This window comes from Hyla sarda, chromosome 2, assembly GCF_029499605.1.
Source record: "Hyla sarda isolate aHylSar1 chromosome 2, aHylSar1.hap1, whole genome shotgun sequence".
Lineage (NCBI taxonomy): Eukaryota > Metazoa > Chordata > Amphibia > Anura > Hylidae > Hyla > Hyla sarda.
Genome location: NC_079190.1, coordinates 480428361 through 480440981, shown reverse-complemented (window position 1 = coordinate 480440981; position 12621 = coordinate 480428361). Strand labels below are relative to the sequence as shown.

The window sequence follows — 12621 nt, the reverse complement described above, 5'->3', positions numbered from 1 at the left end:
AAAACGCAAAAAAATGCTAAATCGCTGTCTTCAAGGGGTTAAATACTATATTAAAGCAACACAAAACTAATTTCTTCCAGCTCCCCCTCCATACTTTCACACTTGGTTTCTCCCTTCTATTTTTTTTTGTTTTCCCATAAAATAATTATAACTTGATAAGAAACTACAGGAGGAAATCCACAGAGAAAGTCTCCCCCAGACATCACTGCACAAGCCGAGCGCCGATCTCATCGATACACTGAGGGCGGAAGCCGGGCGGCGCGCGCTCGCCGGGAGATGACGTAGATGACGGTGAAAGAGCAGAAGACGTAATCGATCGCCGATCCGGTACAACTGATCCCTCTCAAGAAGTAATCAATCGCCGATCCGGTTACGTTGCGGCGGAGGGTTCAGCGTGAGTTGCACCGGGCCCCCAGTTTGAGCGGAGAATGGGGGGAAAGAATAAGCAGAGGACGAAGGGAAATGTCCGGGTGAGTTCGGGGACAGTATGGAGGGCAGTGACTGTGAACTCTGCACCATGCTGGAGAGGTGTCAGCTCTGGGCCTGGCAGAGTCCAGCTGTTGGGTATATTGGGGTACAGCACAGCGCCCTCTGTAGGTGACTATTGGACTTTTCCATGTCACTCATGATGACTGTAGCACAGTGTTTCCCAACTAGGGTGCCTCCAGCTGTTGCAAAACTACAACACCCAGCATGCCCGGACAGCCATTGGCTGTCCGGGCATGCTGGGAGTTGTAGTTTTGCAACAGCTGGAGGCACCTTGGTTGGGAAACACTGCCGTAGCTTATAGAATGATCTCAATCTGTAGGGGAAAAAAAAAAAATACAACTCCCATCATGCATGGGCATGATGGGAGTTGTAGTTTTGCACCCGTTGGTGGCCTGCAGGTTAGGGAACACTGTTATAGATGGTATGGAGCTATCAGTCTAGACATCATGGGGGTCCAAGCTGCCCCTGCACCTTCTCAGGCTGGGTTCACACCACGTTTTTGCAGTACAGTCCCCGTATCAGGTTTATGAAAAACTGATTCCTCAAAACCGGACTAAACTGTATCAAAACGTGTGTACAAATTTTAATCCGTATACGGTTTGAATAATGATGTCCGGTTGCATCTGATTTTTCAGATAAAAAGTATTAACTATTGTTTTAACTTCACTCCATTATGAATAAAGTTTCACTTGTTTGATTGAAATTCCAAGAAAGAAACTGCAAAGTAAAAAACTGTATGGTGAAAACCGGATGGAACCGTACGCACATACAGTTCTGTACGGTTCCCATTGACTCCCATGTTTGAAAAAAAAAAAAAGCTATATGTTTCAATACAGTTTTTCATTCGGACCAAAAACCGTGGTAGGCCGCAGTTTTGGGTACGGGAAAAAAACCACACAACCTTACAGGATGCAAAACGGACACAATCGGATGCATCTTTTGGAATACGGTTTTCAATGGAGAGTCAATGCATACGGTTTTCAATCCGGTTCCGTACGGTTTTCAAATTGAAAAGGTATACGGGAACTGTACTGCAAAAAGGTGGTGTGAACCCAGCCTAAGACCAGGCTTAAAGGGGTTGTCCGCTGCCCTGCCTTTCGGAGCTCCGCTCGCAGCGTCCGGAAGTTCATTACTCCGAACGCTTGGTGCGGGCTTCCGTGTTCGAGGCCGCCCCCTCCTGATGTAACGCCCCCGCCCCCATAGACTTTCATTGAGGGGGTGGGCGTGATGTCACCAGGGGGCGGCCTCGAACACGGAAGCCCGCACACAGCGTTTGGAGTAATGAACTTCCGGACGCTGCGAGCGGAGCTCCGAAAGGCAGGGCAGCGCAAAACCCCTTGAAAAAAATTATTTTGAACCTAGAAGACGGCAAAAAAAAAAAGCCAGGATTTTTAATATTTTTTTTTTTTTTGTTGTTTTTGCACTGTGAGCTGTAGTTTTTACCCTTACTACTTTTGCGTCATACTGACTTTTTGATCATTTTTATTTATTTAATTTTCTTTCTTTCTGGGGGGGGATTTCGATTTGGAATAAGGAATGTGACACCAAATATATATTAGGGATCGACCGATTATCGGTTTGGCCGATAATCGCGATTTTGGACATTATCGGTATCGGCAATTACCTTGCCGATAATGCCCCGCCACCTGGCCAGGACGACCATCGCCGCCGCTTCCCTATTGGTTCCTCCCCCCATCCTCTGCCCACATACTGCCGCTGCCCCATCGCCTCCCCCCATCCCTGGTGTTATAATTACCTGTTCCCGGGGGTCCGCGATCCTGGGGATGGGGGGAGGCGATGGGGCAGCGGCAGTATGTGGGCAGAGGATGGGGGGGAGGCAAGGGGGCAGCGGCGGCGGTATGTAGGCAGAGGATGGGGGGGGGGAGGCGATGGGGCAACTGTGGTGGTTAGACTCAGGACAGGCAGGGGGAGAGAAGCGGGCAGTGGCGGTGGTCTCTGGCACCGCAAAAGCCGCTGTAGTTCATTGATTTAAAGCGCCTGCTTTAAATCAATGATCTGCAATGGCTTCTGCCCCGCCGGGGTGGGGGTTGAAATAGCCGGTATAAGTAATCGGCTATCGGCCTTAAAGGCCACTGATTATCGGTATCGGCCCTAAAAAATCGATATAGTTTGATCCCTAATATATATATATTTTTTACTTTTACATTTTTTTTTTTTTGCAAAATGTTGGAAAGGGAGTGATTTGAATTTTGTTAGGTGGGGATTAGATTTTTAAAAATGTGTTTGTTTATTTTTTTTTACACCTTTTAATTGTTTGCTTATGTAGCATTGATCGATGAGATTGGCGCTCTATTGCTACAGCCTGTCAGGCTGTGCTAATTGGAGACCCACAGCTAGGCCTCAGGCAACTTTATTGTATTGCATGGGTCGGGAAGGGCTGATAAAAACCCAGGCGCCAGGATAAAATACTCAGTGGCCATGGTGACCTGGCATCTGGGATTTGTTGAGCACTGTTCTGAGATCCCTAGGGTTTTTATTATTTTATTTAGTAGGGCTTGTATCTTGCCACGTGTGTGTGTGATATATATATATATATATATATATATATATATATATATATATATATTCCATCCCCTCTGCTTTCATAGGCTCGCTTACCTAATAAATATATTTATGGAGGACCCTTCACCCATGTGAGTGCACTGTAGGCTGGCATATGAGAGCTCTGTATGCCAGGTCCCGTCTCCATTGCACATTTTAATCTGTTTCACCCGCACTATAAACCTGTGTATGGGTTTTAATATGTGAACCCACCGACAGTTTTCCTTTAATTCCTATTAATACATATGATCCCCTATTTCCAGTAGACCCTTAAATAAATACAGATCAGGCTAAATTAGTGTATAAGACCCCAGGCCTGATCCCGCTTTGTACAGACCCAACACTTGGCGTATACAGGGGCTCGCACTGTTGCAGTTCAGAGCTTTGCTTAGATTAAGACCCCCCCCGCCCCCCCCCCCCCCCCCCCCGAGGTGTTGTTACCAGGTATATACCCAGTCTGGGGTGTCCACATTCCATTACCTTGCATTTTTTGCCCTCTTGTTTTGCAGCCATCGAGCAGCGGACGGGCTGCAGAGCTATTGGCTAAGGAAAGCGGCACAGTCCCCGGATTTATTGGGTTTGGCGCAACGCAGAGCGACCTGGGTTATGTCCCTGCCGTGCAGGGAGCAGAGGAGATTGATAATCTCGTTGATGCAGATTTCCGAATGGTCCTGCGCAAGCTTTCCAAACGTGATGTCACCACAAAACTAAAAGTAAGTACATATGTGATGTATAACTATTATGGGAATTGTGACAATGAGGGAAATCTCTTCTGTTTCTTAATCTGGTCTTTTCTTACTCTTTCCTCTGTCGCCCTTTACTTATTCCCTTCCTCACCCCATATTATCACTTCTGTTCCCAACCCTATAATAATTTCTTTCCTTCCCCAAGCCCAATGCATGCCTTCCTCCTCACACATGCCCATTACTTTCTTTCCCCCAGCCTATGCCCGTTGCTTGCCTTCATCCTCACACATGCCCATTGCTTTCCTTCCCCCAGCCTATGCCCAATGCTTGCCTTCCTCCTCTCCATCACGTGCCCATCGCCTTCCTTCCTCCAGGTCATGCCCAGTGCTTGTTTTCATCCACTCCATCACATGCACATTGCTTTCTATCCCCCAGCCTATGCCCAATGCTTGCCTTTCTTTACTCCATCCCTACCCTATAATGATTTATTTCCTTCCCCTAGCCCATGCCCAATGCTTGCCTTCCTCCTCACACATGCCCATTACTTTCCTTACACCCAGCCTATGCCCAATGCTTGCCTTCCTCCTCTCCATCACATGCCCATTACTTTCCTTACACCCAGCCCATGCTCAATGCTTGCCTTCCTCCTCTCCATCACATGCCCATCGCCTTCCTTCCCCCTGGTCATGCCCAGTGCTTGCTTTTATCCACTCTATCACATGCACATTGGTTTTTGTTCCCCAGCCCATGCCCAATGCATGTCTTCCTCCACACACGCACACATGCCCGTTGCTTTCCTTCCACCCAGCCTATGCCCGGGTTGCCTTTACTCCATCATGTGCCCATTACTTTCCTTCCCCACCCCATATTATCACTTCTGTTCCCTACCCTATAATGATTTATTTCCTTCCCCTAGCCCATGCCCAATGCTTGCCTTCCTCTTCTTCATCACTTGCCCACTGCCTTCATCGCTTTCATCCACTCCATCACATTCACGTCGCTTTCCGTCCCCCAGCCCATGCCCAATGCATGCCTTCCTCCACACACAAACATGCCCATTGCTTTTCTTCCACCCAGCCCATGCCCATTCTTTTCCTTCATTCCATCATGTGCCCATTGCTCCCCCAGCCCATGCCCAATGCTTGCCTTCCTCCTCATCACATGTTTATCACATTCCTTTCCCACAGCCCATGCCCGATACTTGCCTTTCTTCAGTTTCACAGTGTTTCCCAAGCAGGTTGCCTGCAGCTGTTGCAAAACTATAACTCTCAGCATGCCTGGACAGCCGAAGGCTGTTCGGGCGTCCTGGGAGTTGTAGTTTTGCAACAGCTGGAGGCACCCTGCTTGGGAAACAGTGGCCTATCATGTGCCCATTACTTTCCTTCCGCCAGGCCATGCCCAATGCTTGCCTTTATCCACTCCATCACGTGTCCATTGCTTGCCTTCCTTCACGCCATCACATTCCCATCTCTTGCCATCCCAACCCATGCCCATTGCTTGCCTTTCTTTACTCCACCACATACCCATTGGTTTCATTCCCATACAGCCTATGCCCAATGCTTGCCTTCCTCTTCTTCACGTGCCCACCGCCTTCCTTCCCCCTGGTCATGCCTATTGCTTACCTTTCTTTACTCCACCACATACCCATTGGTTTCATTCCCATACAGCCTATGCCCAATGCTTGCCTTCCTCTTCTTCACGTGCCCACCGCCTTCCTTCCCCCTTGTCATGCCCGTTGCTTACCTTTCTTTACTCCACCACATACCCATTGGTTTCATTCCCATACAGCCTATGGCCAATGCTTACCTTCTTCTTCTTCACGTGCCCACCGCCTTCCTTCCCCCTTGTCATGCCCATTGCTTACCTTTCTTTACTCCACCACATACCCATTGGTTTCATTCCCATACAGCCTATGGCCAATGCTTGCCTTCCTCTTCTTCACGTGCCCACCGCCTTCCTTCCCCCTTGTCATGCCCATTGCTTACCTTTCTTTACTCCACCACATACCCATTGGTTTCATTACCGTACAGCCCATGCCCAATGCTTGCCTTCCTCCTCTTCATCACATGCCCACCGCCTTCATCGCTTTCATCCACTCCATGACATGCACATCGCTTTCCGTCCCCCAGCCCATGCCCAATGCATGCCTTCCTCCACACACAAACATGCCCATTGTTTTTCTTCCACTCAGCCCATGCCCCTTCTTTTCCTTCCTTCATTCCATCATATGCCAATTGCTCCCCCAGCCCATGCCCAATGCTTGCCTTCCTCCTCATCACATTTATCACATTCCTTTCCCACAGCCCATGCCTGATACTTGTCTTCCTTCAGTCTATCACAGTGTTTCCCAACCAGGGTGCCTCCAACTGTTGCAAAACTACAACTCCCAGCATGATCGGACAGCCGAAGGCTGTCCGGGCATGCTGGGAGTTGCAGTTTTGCAACAACTGGAGGCACCCTGGTTGGGAAACAGTGATCTATCATGTGCCCATTACTTTCTTTCCACCAGGCCATGCCCAATGCTTGCCTTTATCCACTCCATCACGTGTTCATTACTTTCCTTCCTTCACGCCATCACATTTCTATCTCTTTCCATCCCCCTAACCCATGCCCATTGCTTTCTTTTCTTTACTCTATCATGTGCCCATTGGTTTCATTCCCATCCAGCGCAGGCCCAATGTTTGCCTTCCTTCACGCCATCACGTGCCCATTGGTTTCATTCCCATACAGCCTATGCCCAATGTTTGCCTTCCTCCACTCCATTACATGCCGATAGCTTTTCTTCTTCCAGCCCGGGCCCAATACTTGCCTTCCTTCACTCCATCATTCCTTCTCTCTCCACCCCATGCCCATCATCCCTCCACCACACAGTGTAGCTGACTGTTTGCATTAGACATAGAATTCTTGTGTCCCATGATGGGTCGGTGATTTCCCAAACTCTTTTTATGCAGACTATTGGATGGCATTAATTGGTTCGTTAGCAAAGAGGAAAACCTTTGATCATTTTCATTGTCCTGTGTCCCTGTGAATAGGTATCCATACACATACAGACACTGGGATCTGTGCATGTATTATCCTTTAGGGTTTTTTTTTTCCCCATGAAAAACATAGGCTAAAACATTTTTACTTTTGTTGTTGCAGGCAATGCAGGAATTTGGTACAATGTGCAAGGAGAGAGAGATGGAGGTTGTTAGAGGCGTCCTTCCCTATTGGCCTCGCAACTACTGTAAGATCTCCTTGGTAAGTATTGTGTTTGATCTGAAGAAACAAAAATATTCTTATTCTAGGTGTTTATATTGTGCCACCACCATTGCTTCTGACTGTAGAAGCAAGGATCATGTGATTTATATGGTAGAGCAAGTCTGGACTGTCTGGCAATATCTGACTGCGCATTTCACACCAGGACCACGCCGGTATATACATTTTGGAGAGGCTTTTTCTGGATCTCTTTGTTGTGAAGTCGGTGTTACCATTCCCCTTGTCCCTACACAGCCTGACACTGTCCAGTCAGGAAGTCATATATTCTAGGCACTGTTATCTGGACCCTCTATGCAGTGTATTAGGCTAGATTTCCACTTTTTTAAATTTATTTAACACCAAAAAAAAAAAAAAACGCCAGAAAAACTGCCACAGCGTTTTCCTGCGTTTTGGCAGTTTTTCGGGCAGTTTTTCCTGGTGTGTGGAAACAGCCAATTTTGTCTCCTGTGGCAGTCTTCTCACTGTCTTCAGGTACCACTCTGTGGGTCGGATGCTGAGCGCCCGGTCCACAGAGTGTAAGGAGATGAGGGGTGATGTATAGCATCACTACTCACCTCCCCTGGCCGTATAGTATACAGGGGGCATAGTATACCCGTGTATACTATACAGGAGCCGGGAATCCTGTCACCAGACTGACAGGACTCCCTGCTCCTATAGCCCCTTTGGGCGGTATACAGTTTGTATATACAGCTATCTATAGATAGCTGTATATAGAAGCCGAAGTCCACTTACCCCCCTTGCTCATGTCCTGGCCGGGTCCGTGTAGCTCCGCCCCTAGAGATGACATCATTAGGGGGCAGAGCTGCAGACGGGAGCCAGGCTAGTAAGGGTCTGAAGCCCTGTTCACATTGTCCATTTTGTATAATGTGAACAGACCTTTCTGGCAGTGTCCTCCCAGACAGGGAGACTCCAGCTGTTTCTAAACTACAACTCCCAACATGCCCAGACAACCAAAGAATGTCTGGGCCTGCTGGGAGTTTTAGTTTTGCAACAATTGTAGGCTCTCTGTTTGGGAAGACATTGCATTATGGGTGCTCTCCCCAGCGGACAGCGCCAAAAATGTCCTAAATAATTTTTGGTGTTTTTATTTTTTATTCTCGTTTCAGATCAGTATATGCAGAGGATGACGGCGAATTCGATGGATTACGGCAGATGAACTGGATTTTTTTTATTTTAATAAAATGCTTAAGGGGGAATGTTTTTGAAATTTTTTCCAATGTGTCATCTTTTTTTTTTATTTTTTTTTATTGAATTTTCAGGCTTAGTAGTGGAAGCCGTCTTATTGATGGAATCCATTACTAGCATTAGCCCCAAAAACAGCTAGCGCTAACCCCCAATTATTACCCCGGTACCCACTGCCACAGGGGTGCCGGGAAGAGCCGGTACCAACAGGCCCGGAGCGTCAAAAATGCCATTCCTGGGCCTAGGCGGTAACAGGCTGGCGTTATTTAGTCTGGGGAGGCCAGTAACAATTGTCCTTGCCCACCCTGATAACATCAGGCAGATGCTGCTTGGTTGGTATCTGGCTGAGAATAAAAATATGGGGAACCCTATGTGTTATTTTTATTTTTTTATTTTAAAAAAACACATAGGGTTCCCTGTCTTTTTATACCAGCCAGATACCAACCAACCAACCAGCAACAGCCTGACGGTACCAGCGTGGGCGCGGACCATTATTACTGGCCCTCCCCAGCCTAAATAATGCCAGCCTGTTACCATCTAGGCCCAGGAGCTCCGTGCCTGTTGGTACCGGCTCTTCCCGGCACCCCTGTGGCGGTGGGTACCAGGGTAATAATTGGGGGTTAGCGCTAGATGTTTTTGGGGCCACCGCTAAGCCCTGGCTTAGTAATGGATTCCGTCAATAAGGCTGGCTTCCACTACTAAGCCTGCAAATTAATAAAAAAAAATAAAAAAAAACGACACATTGAAATTTTTATTTTATTTTAATAAACACAGCCCTCGTTAACCATTTTATTTAAAGGAAAAAAAAATCCAGTTCATCCGCCGTAATTCATCGAATCCGCCATAATCCTCTACATACAAAGATCTGAAGCGAGAAGAAAAAAAAACACAAAATATTGGTAAGTTCATTTTTGGCGCTGTCCGCTGGGGAGAGCGCCCATAATGCAATGTCTTCCCAAACAGGGAGCCTCCAATTGTTGCAAAACTACAACTCCCAGCATGCCCAGACAGCCTTCATCAGTAGGGGGCAGAGCTACACGGACCCAGCCGTGACTGGAGGGAAGTAAGTGGCCTTCGTCTTCTGTATACACTATATACAGCTATCTATAGATAGCTGTATATAGTGTATACCGCACAAAGGGTTAACCTACACTGTCCAGCAGTGTAAGTTAACTCTTTCCTTGCTGGGATGGCGCATAGCACACAGCTCAACAAAGGGTTAAGTGAGCCAGCAATGTGTATACTGTATATATATTGCAGGCTCACTGTAAGTTCTTGCTGGGCAGTAGATATACGATGCATATCTACTGCTCAGCGTCAGCTGTTCTCCCGACTCTGTGTAGCCCTGAGCACAGCTGAGTCCCGACATTCACATCAGGAAGATCACAGCGGGTGTCAGGAGAAGTGACATCCGCTGTGATCTGTCCCTTACTGCAGGTACTACTGCTGCCAACATGGAGCACATTCTGTTCCATGCTGGGAGCTGTAGTACCTGCATAAATAGACAGATCTCAGCGAGTGTAACTCCTGGCACCTGCTATGATCCTCCTGTGTAAGGTATAGATTCGGGTGGCCGCTCTTCTATGGTCCCCTGCACTGACATGTGTGTATATATACACCTATTCATATTTCCCACAGGGCTGTGATTGGCTGAAACTATCTGGCCAATCACAGCTCTCTGCATTAAATATGACTACAGTGGGGATCAAAAGTTTGGGCACCCAAGGTAAAAATTTGTATTAATGTGCATAAAGAAGCCAAGGAAAGATGGAAAAATCTCCAAAAGGCATCAAATTACAGCTTAGACATTCTTATAATATGTCAACAAAAGTAATATTTTATTTCCATCATTTACACTTTCAAAATAACAGAAAACTGAAAAATGGCGTCTGCAAAAGTTTGGGCACCATGCAGTATTTATAGCATGCACTGCCCCCCTTTGCAAAGCTGAGACCTGCCAGTGTCATGGATTGTTCTCAATCATCATCTGGGAAGACCAGGTGATGGATGTCAATCTCAAAGGTTTTAAATGCCCAGACTCATCTGACCTTGCCCCAACAATCAGCACCATGGGTCATCAGGAACAGTGGAAGTTAAAGCAAGATCTGGAAGACCAAGAAAAATATCAGACAGAACAGCTCGCAGGATTGGATTGGGAGAAAAACAATTCAAAACCCACGTTTGACTGCACAATCCCTCCAGAAAGATCTGGCAGACACGGGAGTTGTGGAACACTATTCCACTATAAAGAGATACTTGTACAAATATGGTCTTCATGGAAGAGTCATCAGAAGAAAACCTCTTCTACGTCCTCACCACAAAAATCAGTGTTTGAACATTGCAAATGAACATATAGACAAGCCTGATGCATTTTGGAAACAAGTTCTGTGGACCGATGAGGTTAAAATTGAACTTTTTGGCCGGAATGAGCAAGGGTACGCTTGGAGAAGAACGGGAAAAGAATTTAATGAAAAGAACCTCTGTCCAACTGTTAAGCATGGGGGTGGATCAATCATGCTTTGGGGTTGTATTGCAGCCAGTGGCACAGGGAACATCTCACGAGTAGAAGGAAAAATGGATTTAAAAAAATTTCAGCAAATTTTGGATGCTAACTTGATGCCATCTGTGAAAAAGCTGAAGTTATAGAGAGGATGGCTTCTACAAATGGATAATGATCCTAAACACACCTCGAAATCCACGGGGATTACATCAAGAGGCGTAAACTGAAGGTTTTGCCATGGCCTCCTGACCGCAACATAATTGAAAATCTATGGATAGACCTTAAAAGAGCAGTGTGTGACTGACAGCCCAGAAATCTCAAAGAACTGGAAGACTTTTGTGAGGAAGAATGGGCAAAGATACCTCAAACAAGAATTGAAAGACTCTTGGCTGGCTACAAAAAGCGTTTACAAGCTGTGATACTTGCCAAAGGGGGCAGTACAACATATTAAAGGGGTTATCTGGTGCTTACAGATCTTATCCCCTATCCAAAGGATAGGGGATAAGATGCCTGATCGCGGGAGTACCGCCGCTGGGGTCCCCCGGAATCTTGCATGCGGCACCCCGTTTGTAATCAGTCCACGGAGAGTGTTCTCTCTGGGTCTGATTACTGACGACCACAGGGCCGACGGCGTGTGGCGTCACGCCTCCGCCCCCGTGTGGCATCACGCTCCGCCCCTCAATGCAAGCCTATGGGAGGGGGCGTGACAGCTATCACGCCTCCTCCCATAGGCTTGCATTGAGATGCGGAGCGTGACGTCACACGGGGGGCGGAGGCGTGACGTCACACGACGCCGGCCCTGTGGTCGTCGGTAATCAGACCCGGAGCGAACACGCTGCGGGGACTGATTATAAACGGGGTGCCGCGTGCAAGATCTCGGGGGTCCCCAGCGGCGGGACTCCCGCGATCAGGCATCTTATCCCCTATCCTTTGGATAGGGGATAAGATTTCTAAGCACCTGAGAACCCCTTTAACTCTGCAGGGTGCCCAAACTTTTGCAGATGCCATTTTTTGTTTTCTTTTATTTTGAAAGTGTAAATGATGGAAATTAAATCTAACTTTTGTTGACATATTATAAGAATGTCTAATCTGTAATTTGATGCCTTTTGGAGATTTTTCCATCATTCCTTGGCTTCTTTATGCACATTAATAAAATTTTTTACCTGGGGTGCCCAAACTCTTGATCCCCACTGTATGTGTATATATACGGCAGTGCAGGGGACCATAGAAGAGCGGCCGCCCGCATCTATACGTTATACAGGAGGATCGCAACAGACCCCGGCGATCTTTCCATTAGTACAGGTACTACTACTTCCATCATAAAATAGTCTGTTCCATGCTGGGAGTAGTAGTACTACCTAAAAAAAAAATAATAATAAAAAAGTGAGAAACACACACTCTACATTTGTTGGCTAAATTTTTAGTGCCCTGCCCGCACACATAAATTGATCCCTTTTTTAAATATGAATTAAAATTTTGTTATAATAAGATAAATTTTGTTAAATACAATTTTTTTCCAGCACTACTTATTTTTTTAATGGTACCCTACGAAATTTTTATAAAAAAAAAGGTATCTCCATCACTTTTTTGGATCGCTAAATCCAAAAAAGAATAAAAGCCGCCTGCAAAAACGCCAAGTTAAAACCCACATGGCGTTTTTCTTTGCGTTTTTCACTCCCATAAACTTCTATGGGAGGAAAACGCCAATATTTTCCCGAAAAAACAGAAAAGTCTCAACAAGAGGGCATTTTTTTTTTTAACTGCCAAGGAGCCCAAAAACGCTAAAAGGATAAAAAAAAAAAGCCAAACTGAAAAAACGCCAAGTGGATATGGCATTTTGCACTTAACTATTGACTTGCAGCTAACATCTGGCCGCAGCGTTTTTTCACAAAAAAAAGCCATGCGGCAGAATGGGCATTTTTATTGGCGTTTTTTCCAGCAGAG

At 46.5% G+C, this 12621-nt stretch overlaps 1 protein-coding gene across 1 annotated transcript in view; it reads left to right on the top strand.

Moving 5' to 3' along the window:
- Positions 1-286: 286 nt before the first annotated feature.
- Positions 287-12621, top strand: part of LTN1 (listerin E3 ubiquitin protein ligase 1) — a 161974-nt gene continuing 149639 nt past the window's right edge. Inside the window, exons 1-3 of the mRNA XM_056559464.1 lie at positions 287-470; positions 3561-3764; positions 6879-6977. Coding sequence (XP_056415439.1) covers positions 429-470; positions 3561-3764; positions 6879-6977 — 345 coding nt within the window. The 5' untranslated portion in view covers positions 287-428. The remainder of the gene's footprint in view (positions 471-3560; positions 3765-6878; positions 6978-12621) is intronic.